This window comes from Halichoerus grypus, chromosome 10 (assembly GCF_964656455.1).
Source record: "Halichoerus grypus chromosome 10, mHalGry1.hap1.1, whole genome shotgun sequence".
NCBI classification, from domain to species: domain Eukaryota; kingdom Metazoa; phylum Chordata; class Mammalia; order Carnivora; family Phocidae; genus Halichoerus; species Halichoerus grypus.
Window position 1 is genome coordinate 76066465 of NC_135721.1, and position 13071 is coordinate 76079535.

Sequence of the window (13071 nt, forward strand, 5' to 3'; positions counted from 1 at the left end):
TTGAATTTCTGTGAGACAGGGCTCTGGTTAGTTAACAACCCTTTGTTCAACACCTTCTGTGTGTCTTTAGAGGCTCACTAGGGCTGAGGAGGAGATTCTGAAGGCATAAAAGACAAGGTTCCTATTCAGGGAACCTCAAACTCTTAGAATATCAATTATGCTTCTGCTTGATGATTTAAAAGTTGTTCCTTCCCATCATAACTCCAGGAGCCCAGTTTAGGGTTTAAGAATTTCCCACCTCCACCCTCTTCTTCCCTACACCTGGGTATGTGTGAAGGTCTACTTCTCCTAACCAGAGAGTAAGACACTTTCAGGGCAGGGAACCACTGTATTCCTTCCCCCATTCCGCATTTATATCCTGGGTTCCTTGTTTTTCTCAGCTCCCAGTTGCAGTATAGCCTGTCCCCAGGAGGCCTCCACTGCTCACTATAGTCCTTTCTTGGCATGGGGCGGTGGTGGGCTCAGCCCAGTTCTTTGGTCATCAACACAATCAATCTTTTAGAATCCCACTGAAATAATTGAGTGGGTCCAGACATCTTGCATCACCTAACAAAACATATGGCATAGAGAAATCCCTCAAGAATCTCTTAAGAATTAAAATGAATTACTAAATAAGAACTGGTGTCAATTTCTGATTACCTTTGAATAAACGTGCCCTGATTTGAGGGCACATTTGCTTTTGAAAATCAGGCACTGTGCTGAGCTCTGGGGATCCAGTGATGAAAAAGGAAGTCCCTCTCCTCAGGAAGTTTATGCTCAGGAACAGCCTATTTGGAAGTGTCTGCCAGCTGTCAGGGATGTACCAGGGAGAGTGGTTATAAAAATGGATCAACATAGTTCTGTCTTCAAGGAAATCACAGTTGGATAAGGGAGACAAACATGCAGATAGCACAAGTCCAACACTTGAGAGCTCTCAGAGCTACTACCCCCATGAGGCTGGGCCGTGGGTGACTGCCAATCCCAGCGCAAGCACATGCCAGCTGAGCCGGCAGGGGTGGGTTGATGCTCATCAGAATCTCACAGGAGACCCTGGCCTTGGAGATCAGCTCACCAACCATCATCACCTACACATCAGAATTGCAGACTGGGTGCTTTCCCTCCCAGGAAGAGATGAGTCTATAAGCCCCTTGAAGGAAACTAAAAACAACCAACACCCTAACAGATGAGATTTGCTTACATAGATCTTGTGTTGTGATCATTTACGAGGGCACACAAGGACAGTGTTCCACTGTGGAAAGAGAATGGGCAACTTTGGAGACAGACCTGACTGCACTACTTATTAGTTGTGTGGCGTTGGGTAAGTTTCTTAATTTCTCTGAACCACACTTCGCTCATCTGTAAAATGGGGGTGATGATCCCTACTTATTCGTGATCGTTGTGAGAGTAAATGAGGCAGTATGTTTAAGTGCCCAGCACAGTGGCTGCCACATAGTAGGCACGTAGTAAATTTTAGTTTTCCCCTCTTTCTCCTCCTTGATGCATCAGCCGGAAGCAGGCATTATAAAAGACGTCTAATCTAAAATAAACAGCACTATTAGAAATAGTGGAATGTAATGAACCATATCAGTGAGAAATAGTGGAATGTAATGAACCATATCAGCCTGGAATGGGTGTCTAGAAGATGGTATGTCAGGGATTCTCCAGCACTTTGAAGGGGAAAAAGAGCTTTGACTTCTTTGGGGAGAGCACTTCTTTAGGGCAGGAATAGGGACATCAGGGTATTAGAATATTGTTCCCAGAAACGACTCAACTTTTTTTCTCCAAGAATATTTTGTATAGAAATAATTTGTTTACATGCCTGTCTCACCTATTAGACTAAAGCTTTGCAAAATTTTGTTGCAAAAGAATCACTGGGATGCTTTCAGGAGTACAGTTTCCTCGAGTCTCCCCCCGCCGCCCCACTCAGAATAAGTCTAGGGTATGGCCTAGGAGTTTGTACTTTGATAAGCACATTGGGGGGTTCTGACACATGTTCTGAGGAGCACACTTTGGGAAGACCACACTGGAGTGAGAGCCCCTTAAAAGCTTGGACTGTTTCCTGTTCATTCTGTATTTCCAGTGCTCAGATATAATAGATATTGCATGAGTTTGGTTGAATAAATGATTGAACAACAATTCTCTAAGAAGATGTCCTATTGAGAAGAGGATATTTTAAAATAATTGGCTTCCTGGGTCCTAGGTCAGTGTCTTGTGAGTTTGAAGAAAATAATTAGCCTGCTAAAACTTGGGAGGGAGACCCAGTCTCTGGTAGCCCACATGACCCATTTCACAAAAATGGGCTTTTGGTTGAGGACAGAAGGCTGAGCAGATGCTAGTGTGGGGTTGCTCCCTCAAACAGTAATCCTAGCCTTACTGTTTCTCTGTTGATTCAGGGTTGGTTGATAGAAATCAGGGAGCAGCTCTGTGACCGTCTTACGTTCATTTCGTGCACTGTCGATCCCTTAGAACCAAAAAGAAGTTCAGGCCTTTTTGTGATGGAAAAGCTGAGAAACAACAATTTTAACAAATTTTCTCTGAAGGAAAGTTCCCCTGAATTTACCATTTCATTAAAACACCTCTTGATTTGGTGCCTTTTAAAGGGTATTGCCTATTCTAAATAGAATAGATTTATTCAGCCAAACTTTATCGTGGGCATTTAGACATTGTTTCTTTAGATATTGCTTCTCTATCCCTGTGGCCGGGTCTTTATCACCTGCTTGCCCGGTAGCACCCAGAGCCTGGGGTCATCCTTCTTGCTGAGTTTGGTGGAGAATAATGATGGCTTATATTCAAGTTTTCTAGGTGAATGTTGGATGATTAGACTGCATTACATTTGCACTTTACGGTGTTCCACTTAGAAGAGAGAGGCCCTAGGAGATAGGCTCACACCCACTTATTAAGAGTTGCCCACACTTGGTATTTGAAATTGCTTTGAAGACATCATGGCCCTCGTGAAACATGTATATTCATTGCTCCAGGAAAATGCTAGACGTTTATCCAGATAGTGAAATGACTCCATTTTCTTTAAACTAATCAGTGATTAATTTCCACAGGGCAACTGAGTGCAGCTGCCCACGCACCTTGGTGGTTGGGGCGGTGGGGCCAGATCAAGCCAGAAGGTGTTCAGTGACCTCTCAACACCAAAGCAGCTTAATATATAATTTAACACAAGTAAGCGGGGATTTTCCATTGCAACAGAAACTACTGATTTCACCACTTGCAGTACCTTTATGGATGTCATTGTCCCCTTGCACCAGACCCTTATTATAATTTCAGATCTCTGGGGATTTTTGTCCCCTCATAGTTTAGTTTAAGAAACACATTGTATTGCTTTCTGTAAATAGAAGCATGTGCTGCTTTTCCCTGAAAATACTGCCTTTTGATAGTTCTGTTCAGTTCTTTTAGATCCTCATAGCTGAATAGGAGTTTAGGGCTCCAGCAGACAGCAGTCTCTACCCATCTGGGTCAGTTCTGCACCCAGGAGTCCTGTGCAATGGGGAAGGGCCACAGACAGATGAGCCCGTGCTGGGACTAGGGAGGGGTCTGGGACTCAGGGCTGCTGATGGTGCTTTTAGTTTCTGGCTTGCCCTCTCCCTGTGCTACATTAGGTTGTCCTGGGACCAGTGTCACCCCTAGCTGCTTTTTGAATTGCCTTTCCCCTCCTGCCATTGGGATGCTAGTGTTTCAGATACGTGGGGGGAGCCTTGTGTCACTGTGGCAGGAGGATCTAAAAGGAAGGGACTTACTGCTCTTGAGTGCATGTCACTGTTAAGGTCTGGAATACCTAGGGCACAGTCATATGCTCAAGTGACGTGAGTCTGTTATATACCACTCAGAAGAGTTTCTTGCAATATTGGGCATTGTCAGTCCTGAAGCGGGGCAATTCCCCAAGGAAAGAATGTATTTGATTCTGGTTGTTTCTTTGTAATAAGGACAATAAAAACAAGGAAGGACAAGAATTCTTGCTGAAAACACTGGATCTTGTGCTAAGTGCTGTGGAGGATACAAAGAAAGAAAAGGCATTGTCCCTACATTCAAGACGTTTACAATCTAGTGAGCAAAGTCAGCCTGTGTGAACATAAGCAGTAATCCAAGCCTGCGCGCTCACACCATAGGAGAGTTTTAGACCACAGCTCCTGATAGCACAATGACCGGGGACACACTGCTGAGTGGTGAGCTATGTTGTAAGCAGCTGCGTACTAAAAATAAAGCATCATGTTTGTGAAGGATTGACTTAAATTAGACTGGATTCAAGGTCATGCAAATACTAGTTCACCATCACTGGCTGATGCTTCTTTGTCCTCCTTGGAATTGGAGGTTGGGGTGACAGGCAGCCAGGAATTGCATATACTGTCAGCCTATCTAATGGGGGAGAGGGGGACCTGAGAGTGTGTCCTGGAAGCAAAAGGACTGAGAACGGTGGTTGCGGCTAATGCCTTCCATGGGATTGAGAAGGAGCTGGAGGCCGATCACTGTTTGCTAGGATGGCTGGGCCAACCTTGATGGCAGAGGCTGGACAGTGCCTTGAATGAAGGGTGGGGTGAGTGCAGTGGAGAGCTCTGGGTTTCCTGATGGTGAAGATAGTGGCATACAGGGGCCCTAGAGGGCTGGGAGGACAGTGCCCTGACCAGGTGGCAGAGCATTTGGGAATGTTACAGGGCCTTGAACCCTGGACTCGATTGCAACGCAGGGAGCAGGGCCCTCAGCACTGGCAGTGCCCATCTACCACATAGTAAGTGCTCGACAAATATTTGCCAAATGAATAATTAATGAATTGTACTCTGACAACTGGACTTTATCCTGTAGGTGAGACATGGAAGATTTGACAGGGAGGTGGTGTTCCCCTGACATATCAAAACATACCTGACCTGGGGCTCATTTCATTTGTTAAACCAGCCAGTTTGAGAAATCAATACCGGGTGCTAATGAAAAACAGCAGACATGACATCTCTCCCAGCTGGTGTCAGAATTCTGTGAGCCTTCAAATTGCTACCTCATGGCACATGGGAGATATCAGGGCTTGGTGCAGGAGGGGGACGTTTGGGTTGGAAGATTTTGTAGTTTGTCTGGATGTCTCTTTGAGGAACCATATCCTGCTTCTGTGCGTAACAGATCTTGGCTGGCTTGTACCTTGGTGATCAAAATCCGTGTGGCTTCCTCATGATTTTGTCTCCTCTCTGGTTTAGCCTATGGCATCTAAATTCACAGAGCTCTCTGAATACTGGGATTTCCTGTGCCTTGTCCTCCATCCTCTCGGTCTTCAGTAGGGCTGTCTCCCTGGGCTGCAACTGCTTGATATCCCAGCTAAGTCCCTTAGAAGTGACCCTGCTAAAAATGGCAGCCCTTCCTCACTGCCTATGGAATAACAAAATAAAACCTCTACATCCTAAGTTATGCTTTTTATTGCTCTGTAGTTTTTCTTGTTTTGTTTTTAAAGCAAACCTGGTTAAATGGACAGTTTTGAGTTGTTTTTTTTTTTTTTTTTTTCTGATCACCAGCATAGGACTCTGTAGCTGCCTAATTATAATGACTAAACCGGTGTATTGATAATCTGGTTACTACTTGCACAGGGAGCATGCTGTCACTTACTGCCCCTTAAATACACTGTCCTGTTTCTGGATCATCAAGAGCAACTCAGTTTTCTTGAATTTTTCCTTTGTTGCTGACCTGTGGTTCACTGCCTCTTAAGATACTATTGACAAGTCTGGGGAAAATGGAAATTGACAAGCCTTGACTCATTCAAAACTTTTAAAGAGAGGATTCTGCTACTTAACACCTCTGTGCTACAGTAAGCAGCTGGAAGTCAGTTTTGCTTTTGCAGCAGTCAGAAAGTCCTGTGGGCTTAAGGTTTGCATTTGGCAGCAGGTTGCGACATTTTTAGAGTTCCATCACGGAGCTGGGTACACATCACGTTTCACTCTTTGGGCTGTTGATGGCTGTAGAGCCACGGTGGCCCTCCATCTCTGTCAGGGCTTGTCACTTGCTTCTTTATGAATACAGCTTTTATTTATTTATTTTTTTTAAAATTTTTTTATTGTTGAATACAGCTTTTAATACTCTCTTACTCCACCTGGCCAGCTTCGGGAGGGCCAGATCCCTGGCATCCCCTTACTTCCGCCCTGCCCTTCTTGACTACATTTGAATGTCAGAAACATCAGCTATGGTCTGCCCTGGTCTGTCCTGGTGGCTTAAGGTTAGTCCTTTCACCCTGGGTAGATGAGTCTCCTGGGGCAGCCCCTAGGCTGATGGTGGTCTCTCATTCTCAGTGGACATAGGATCTCAGGCATCTGTGGACTATTACATAGACGGGCTTGGTAAGGAGGTCTCAGTAGCAGCTCAGGGAGGGGGCTGCAGGGACCCCTCTATAACCATCCATTCCTTCTCTAGGGCAACCATGCAGGGTGGCAGAGTTGGTAGAGTCAGACCAACTTGGGTTTGACTCCCTGCTCTGACACTCATTGACTGTGCGACCTTGGATGACTCATTCTGCCTCTGTTTCTATACAGCTGTAGAATGAGGACAAGAGTAGAATTTGCCTGCAGAGCTGTGGTAAAGAGAAAGAGACAATGTTTAGAAAGGCCCGAGTTCAATACCACGCACAAAGCAGGTACCCTCAAAGGTATTTATCATTAGAGAGTTTGGACTAGCTTACTTTAATGATAACATCGTCAGTGTTCTCTGAGCTGACTGTATACAGTCTGTGAAATTGAGTTAGATTTTTTTAAGCTTTTTATTGGAATGGAGCTTTTAAAATTGAGACGATATCTGCTAAATTCTTGTTACTAGAACCATATTAGAAGCAACCCCAGAGCAGCGACTCTCTGGTAGCCCCTGTGATGTCTTGAGTAGTACCAGGCCAGTGGCTGGGCCCATGGATGCCACTGAAAATGGGAAGCTCTCTTGTGGCCTCTTGGATTCACCACTGGCCTCGTGTGCGCAGCATGCTCTAATCGAGAGGTGTGTGGAGATAATGGTAGGTTTACATACAGTTTTAAGAAATAATAGAGATACCCAGGTGCTCTTTACCCAGTTTCCCCTATGGTAGCATCTTGCAAAACTATAGGACATTACCACAGCCATCACATTGATATTGATGTTGTCAAGATACCACCAGAGGACCCCTTATGTTGCACTTCTGTGGCTGTACCCACTTCCCTCCTGCTCCAACACCCTCCTTAATCTCTGGAAGCTACTAATCTCTTAGGGCCTGGACCTCTTACCATAGGATAAAATTTTATTGATTGATTGTGCGAATGAGATTAATATCTATATTAAGAAGCCATATCATTTTGAAAAAAATATCATACAGCCAAACCTAACCCTTAGTTAAGAGAGCAGAGATCCAGAAAAGGAGGCCAAAGAATAATTTCTTACATTAGGGGAAGATAAGGACTGTGAAGGTGGTTTTCAGAGAAGTGGGAAATCTCAGTTTAATCAAGAAAGGTTAGGAATTATTACTTTCATATACCACTGAATTTCTGTTCCCCACCCTGGCTTTTGTTAGGTGCTTTTGAATAATTTTATTCTTTATCTTATTTGAGTATTATCAAGAATTCATCTTAAAATATTATGGCTGCTACAAATATTTACAAAGATTTATTGCATCCTAAAGTCTACATTTATGATTTCTTGAGGTGACAGCACTTCCTTAGGGATTTCAGTTCTGATTCTCAGATTAGTGGGGAAAGTGGAATTTGATGTTCAGAAATGTTCTAGAAACTTGGCTGGTGTGTAGCAGGCCTCTGGGGCTACCAGAGAGTTCTTGGGCTTGCCATAGCCACCCACTCATGCTGTGTTTCTCTTCCCAGGAGCTGGGGTCAGAGAGGACGTGTTTCTCATTTGGAGGGAGATGAAGGAAGCCTGCAGCACTCTGACCCAGATCCAGAGGCTGGTCGCTGAACCACCCAAGTCCGATGTGGACAAAGTAGACCATGGTGGGTGCTATTTATGTTCATAGTGTTACCAGTTGGGGATGAAGGGCTGTTTCCTGAGGAGTTCTTCCAGAGTTGTGCTATGATTTGTATGTGTGTGTGTATGTGAGTGAGTGAGTGTGAGTGTGTGTGTGCGTGTGTGTGTGAGATTGTCCAAGAAAAACGAGCTGGACAGGAAGGTGGTAACTATTGCTAGGGAGAAGAGGCCTCAGTGTAAAGCTGGGCTCAGTGATGACTACAACATGGACAAGTGGGGATTTGTAGCCAAGGAGCGGGGTGGGGTTGGTGGATGGAAAATTACTAAGCGGAAACATCAGGGGTAAAAAGGGATTCTGGCTAAACCTACCTGACAGGATTCTTGCTGAAGGCAGGCCAGGATGACCAGATATCACCTGGGGATGGTGGGCTATGAGATATTTGATCAGATGTGGAGGGTGCGGGGATTCTGGCTAAACTGACTTAGCAGGATTTTTGCTAAAATTGGGTGATGCAGAGACAAACATCGAAGTTCAAAGCTGGAGGCCTAGTTAAGAAGAGGATTCAGAGGAACCTGAGTTTGGAGTGAGAAAGTCCTGGTTGCAAATCCCAATTCCATCATTAGGCATTGACCCAAATTAATCTCTTTAAGCTATAGTTTATTCTTCTGTTAAGTAATTATATCCGTCTTGAGGGATTATAAAGATTGAGTAAAATAATGTATGCTTTGCACCAAGCAGGTATTTGATAAATGTTAGCTCACTCTTTTCCCTTTCACAGTTAGAGAGTTAGTATACTGATTCTCCTTTCTGAATTCTTGAGTTAGTAGATGATTTTCCTCTGTAGGGCACTGGTTCCATTTAGGGCACCTCTGGTAATAATGGTAGTTAACATTTACAGCACATACCTTACATGGCAAGTCCCGTGCTAGGCTCTTCACAGTATTCACTCATTTAACCTTGCTACAATCTTATAAGATAGGTGCTCCATTTAGGTTAAGTAACTTACCCAAGGCCACAGAACTAGAAGTAGTGAGACCAGGATTCAGAACCTAGTTCCTCAGTAAAAGTATCCAAGTCTGTCTTTCACCCCAGACATTCTGATTGAATCCGTAAAGTATGCGATTTGGACATTGAGGGTTTTGAAAGCTCCCCAAATGATCCTAATGTATAGCAAAGTTTGGGAACCTTTGCCAGGCTGTATTGCCTCCTGGTACCCTGCCTATATTACAGAGGTGTCAATGTGGGAGGAGAGCAAGGAGCCAGACCAGCTGGGGCAGGGATGCAGTTGAAGAGGAGAAGTGGGGAAGGGACATGTGTAGAGGGAGGAGGAGGTTAAAGGCATGGGCAAACTTGCCCTGTGCAACCTGATAAATTCCTTGTGACAGTGACTTTTTACTGTGACTGGGTGTCCAGCTGGGGGTCTGGGGCAGCACAGCTGCAGTTGCTTTGCCAGTGCCAGCTCTCCGGGGTCCCCAAGGAGGGGCCTGTAGTGACACCATACTTAATGTGAACCCAAAGAGTCCTCTGTCATCCTGAGAGAATGAAAATGAAGCAGGGGGCCTTGGGTTAAAGTCAGCATCCATGGTACACAAAGAGAATGGTGATCCTGCTGCTCAAGTGTTGGGGGGGTAGTACAGTGGACTGAATTGTTCCCGCAGAGTTCATCTGTTGAGACTCTAACCCCCAATGTGATTGTATGAGGAGATAGGGCCTTTAAAAAGGTAGTTAAGGTTAAATGAGATCATAAGGGTGGGACCCTAATCCAGTATGACTGGTGTCCTTATAAGAAGAGGAGGAGACGCCAGAGACCTCTCTCTTTCCACGCGTGCACAGAGGAAAACTTATGTGAGGACACAGTAGGAAGATGACTGTCTACGAGCCAGAAAGAGATGCTTCACCAGAAACCAACCCTGAGGGCACCTTGATCTTGGACTTTCAGTCTCCAGAACTGTGAGAAAATGAATTTATGTTGTTTAAGCCACCCAGTCTATGGTATTTTGTTGTGGTAGCACAAGTAGACTAAAATAGGGAGTATTTAAACTTGGGGAAGTTAGTCTTGAGGATTAACAGAAGATTTTTAGATACTATTTCTAAAGGAAACAGAAAAGCTGTTGGCCTCAGTAATTGATAGAAGGATAGATCATTGTCCCTTTATTTCAGTCTAACACACACACACCCAAAACTAAAAACTAAACATTTTCTTTTTTTTAAAAAAAAACTAAACATTTTCAAAAGATGCTTCATGTATACTATTTCTATTTAAAAAGGAAAATTTGGTCAGGACCTTTCCACTGTTGGATACTCATTGAAACTTTTATAACCTTGCTTTGGCCCCAGAGACCATATTTGGAGTGTCTGATCTGCTCCTCTTGCCACCTACAGCACAGGGTTATTGAGGCAAAGGAGGGTCTGCTTCATGTGAAGGCATAGCCATTCCCTAAGTTTGGCTGCCCAAGGCCTGCTAGGTCAAAGGAGATAGCATAGCCATCTGGAGAGGGATGGGTTAGGATGGAGGAGGTCAGATGGGCTGCCATTGCATGTGAAACCTTCATGTGAATTAGACAAAGTCGATCTTCCCAGGCATAGCACCCCCACACGCCCCCTGGGCTAGGTGCACTGGTTCAGAGACCAGCTGGCCAGGAGGGTGATTTCTGGCAGGGATGATTCATCAGCTTGATGCCTAGGATAAGAAGTTGGTGAGGCCAGATACTCCAGTCACTGGTAATTTTGACCTCTTTTAATTACCAAGAGTAGGACATGAGAAATCTCTTGGGGGGGGGGGAATGACAAAAATATATGAAATAATAGTTTTTAACCAACTGAGCCACCCAGGCACCCCTGAAATAATGGTTTTTAAAGAATGGGACACCAAGAAATGAAGGCCAGTGATCCCTGAGATACAGGGAATATCCAAGGTGAGCTCTGTGATTATCTCAACCTAATGCTTTCAGAGAGTTTCCAGGCCATGCGGTAGGGAGGAGGATTCCAGGTGGAGCACAATAAACTTCCGATTCTGGGAGACAGAGCTAAGAGTCCAGGGAGGCCAAGAAATCTAGATTTCATAGGACAAATTACCAGAGAGGAGAGAGGTACATGGAAGGAGAACTCTGGAAATCTGCAGAGCCCCGCTGCTTGAGAATTTGGCTCAATATGGAGGAACTCTTTCATGTGGGGAGATTACCTGAGGCTGGGAAAGATCCATTGGGAAGAATTGGAAAGAAAAAGCTTGGTGCTCACACAGGGCCAGGAACAGTGCCCATTCTTAACAGCCCTAGTGTAATAATTCATAACTCATGGGGCACTGGGTGGACTACTTGGGAAAGTCTTGCCTCAGTAATGGGGAATGAGTAGCATTCAGTGGAGCTCTAGGCCCTCTGAGGAAATCATCAAATTAAGACATGAAGGAAAGAATTCTTTATAGGTAATGAAACTGCATCTCAGAACAAGGTTCCAGAAGATTTAAAAGAATACAAAAACAACCAGTAGCCAACAAGGTGAAATTCACAACTGGCTTCCAGAGATTACTAGGTGTGAAAAGAAGCAGGAAATATTTCCCTTAATAATCTATCAATCCAATCCAGACTCACTGGGAACTGATACATTAGGATTGACAGAAAAAGAAATTCAGTTATTATAACTGTATTTCATATGTTCAAAAATTTAAGTAGGAACAGGGATGATATAGTTTTTTAAAAAAAGATGTATGTTGAACTTTTAGAGATGAAAAGCTTTTAGGGAAGAAAATATCTTAGATGAAAACATGCTGAATGGGATCAATGGCAGATTAGACATTGCAGGGAAAAAGATTAGTGAACTTGGAGACACAGCAATAGGAACTATTCAAAATGAGACACTCAGAGAAAAAGAATAATAATAAACAAGTAAAAACCAAACGAAAAACAAACAAAAGAGCATCATTGAGCTTCAACTGGCCAAAATATATATGTAGATGGAATTTCCAAGGAGAGGAGAGAAGGGGGAACAGAAAAATATTAGAAGAAATAAAGATTGAAAAATGTCCAAGTTTGATGAAAACTATAACTCAGATCTAAGAAGTTCAATGGATGCCAAGTACAAGAAAATGAGGGAAAGTATACCAAGGGACATCATAATCAATTTGTTCAAAACCAGTAATACAGAGGAAATCTTAAAAGCAACTAGAGGAAAAAGAAGAAATGTTATATACAAAGGAACAAAGATAACCACAACAGCAGAATTCTTGTTGCAAGTGAAAAGACAGGGGAGCAACATCATTTTTTCCCTTTCAGTACTTTAAATTTTCAACCTAGAATTCTATAGTCTATGTCTTTCAAAAATAAAAAGGCAAAATACAGATGTTTTCAGATACATGAAAGCTGAAAGAGCTTATTATCAGCACATCTGCCCTTCAGGAAATATTAGAGGAAACCCTTCAGGCAGGAGGATAATGATATTTTTAAATGGAAAAATGAATGGAAATAATGGAGCTACACAAAGGAATAGAGAACACAGGAGATAACTACATGGATAAATATACAATATTTTTCTATTTAGGTATCTTTAAAAGACAATTGACTAAACAGAAATAATATCTGTGTACTGTGGGGTCTATAACATATGTCTAAGTAAAATGTATGACAACAATAGCATAAAAGCAGGAGCGGAATAGCAGCATTAGAAGTTCTAAAGATGAACAACCCAAATGTCCACTGACAGATGAATGGATAAATAAACAGTGGTATGTACATACAATAGAATATTATTCAAACTTTAAAAGGAAGGAAATTCTGACATAGGCTACAACATGGATAAATCTCAAAGGTGTTACCCTAAGTGAAATAAGGCGAACACAAAATGACAAGTATTGTATGAGTCCACATATATGAGGTCCCTAGAATAGTCAAATTTATAGAGACAGAAAGTAGAATAGTGGTTACTAAGGGTTGGGGGAGTGGGGAATGGAGAGTTATTATTTAATGGGTAAACAGTTTCTGTTTGGGATACTGAAAAAGTTGTGGAGATGGATGGTGGTGATGGTTGCACCACAATATCAATACTAAATGCCACTTAATTGCACTCTTGAAGATATCTAAAATGATAAATTCTATGTTATATATGTTTTACTACAATTAAAACAACAACAACAAACCAATGCTTTGCAAAACAAAACAAAACAAAAAACAAATCCAGGAAGGGAGAAATGG

The 13071-nt window shown here is 43.1% G+C and overlaps 1 protein-coding gene across 1 annotated transcript in view; it reads left to right on the top strand.

Moving 5' to 3' along the window:
• The window catches only part of VWA3B (von Willebrand factor A domain containing 3B), a 221656-nt gene that overhangs the window by 64060 nt on the left and 144525 nt on the right, over positions 1-13071 (top strand). Inside the window, exon 8 of the mRNA XM_078057455.1 lies at positions 7788-7913. Within this exon, the coding sequence (XP_077913581.1) occupies positions 7788-7913 (126 nt within the window). The remainder of the gene's footprint in view (positions 1-7787; positions 7914-13071) is intronic.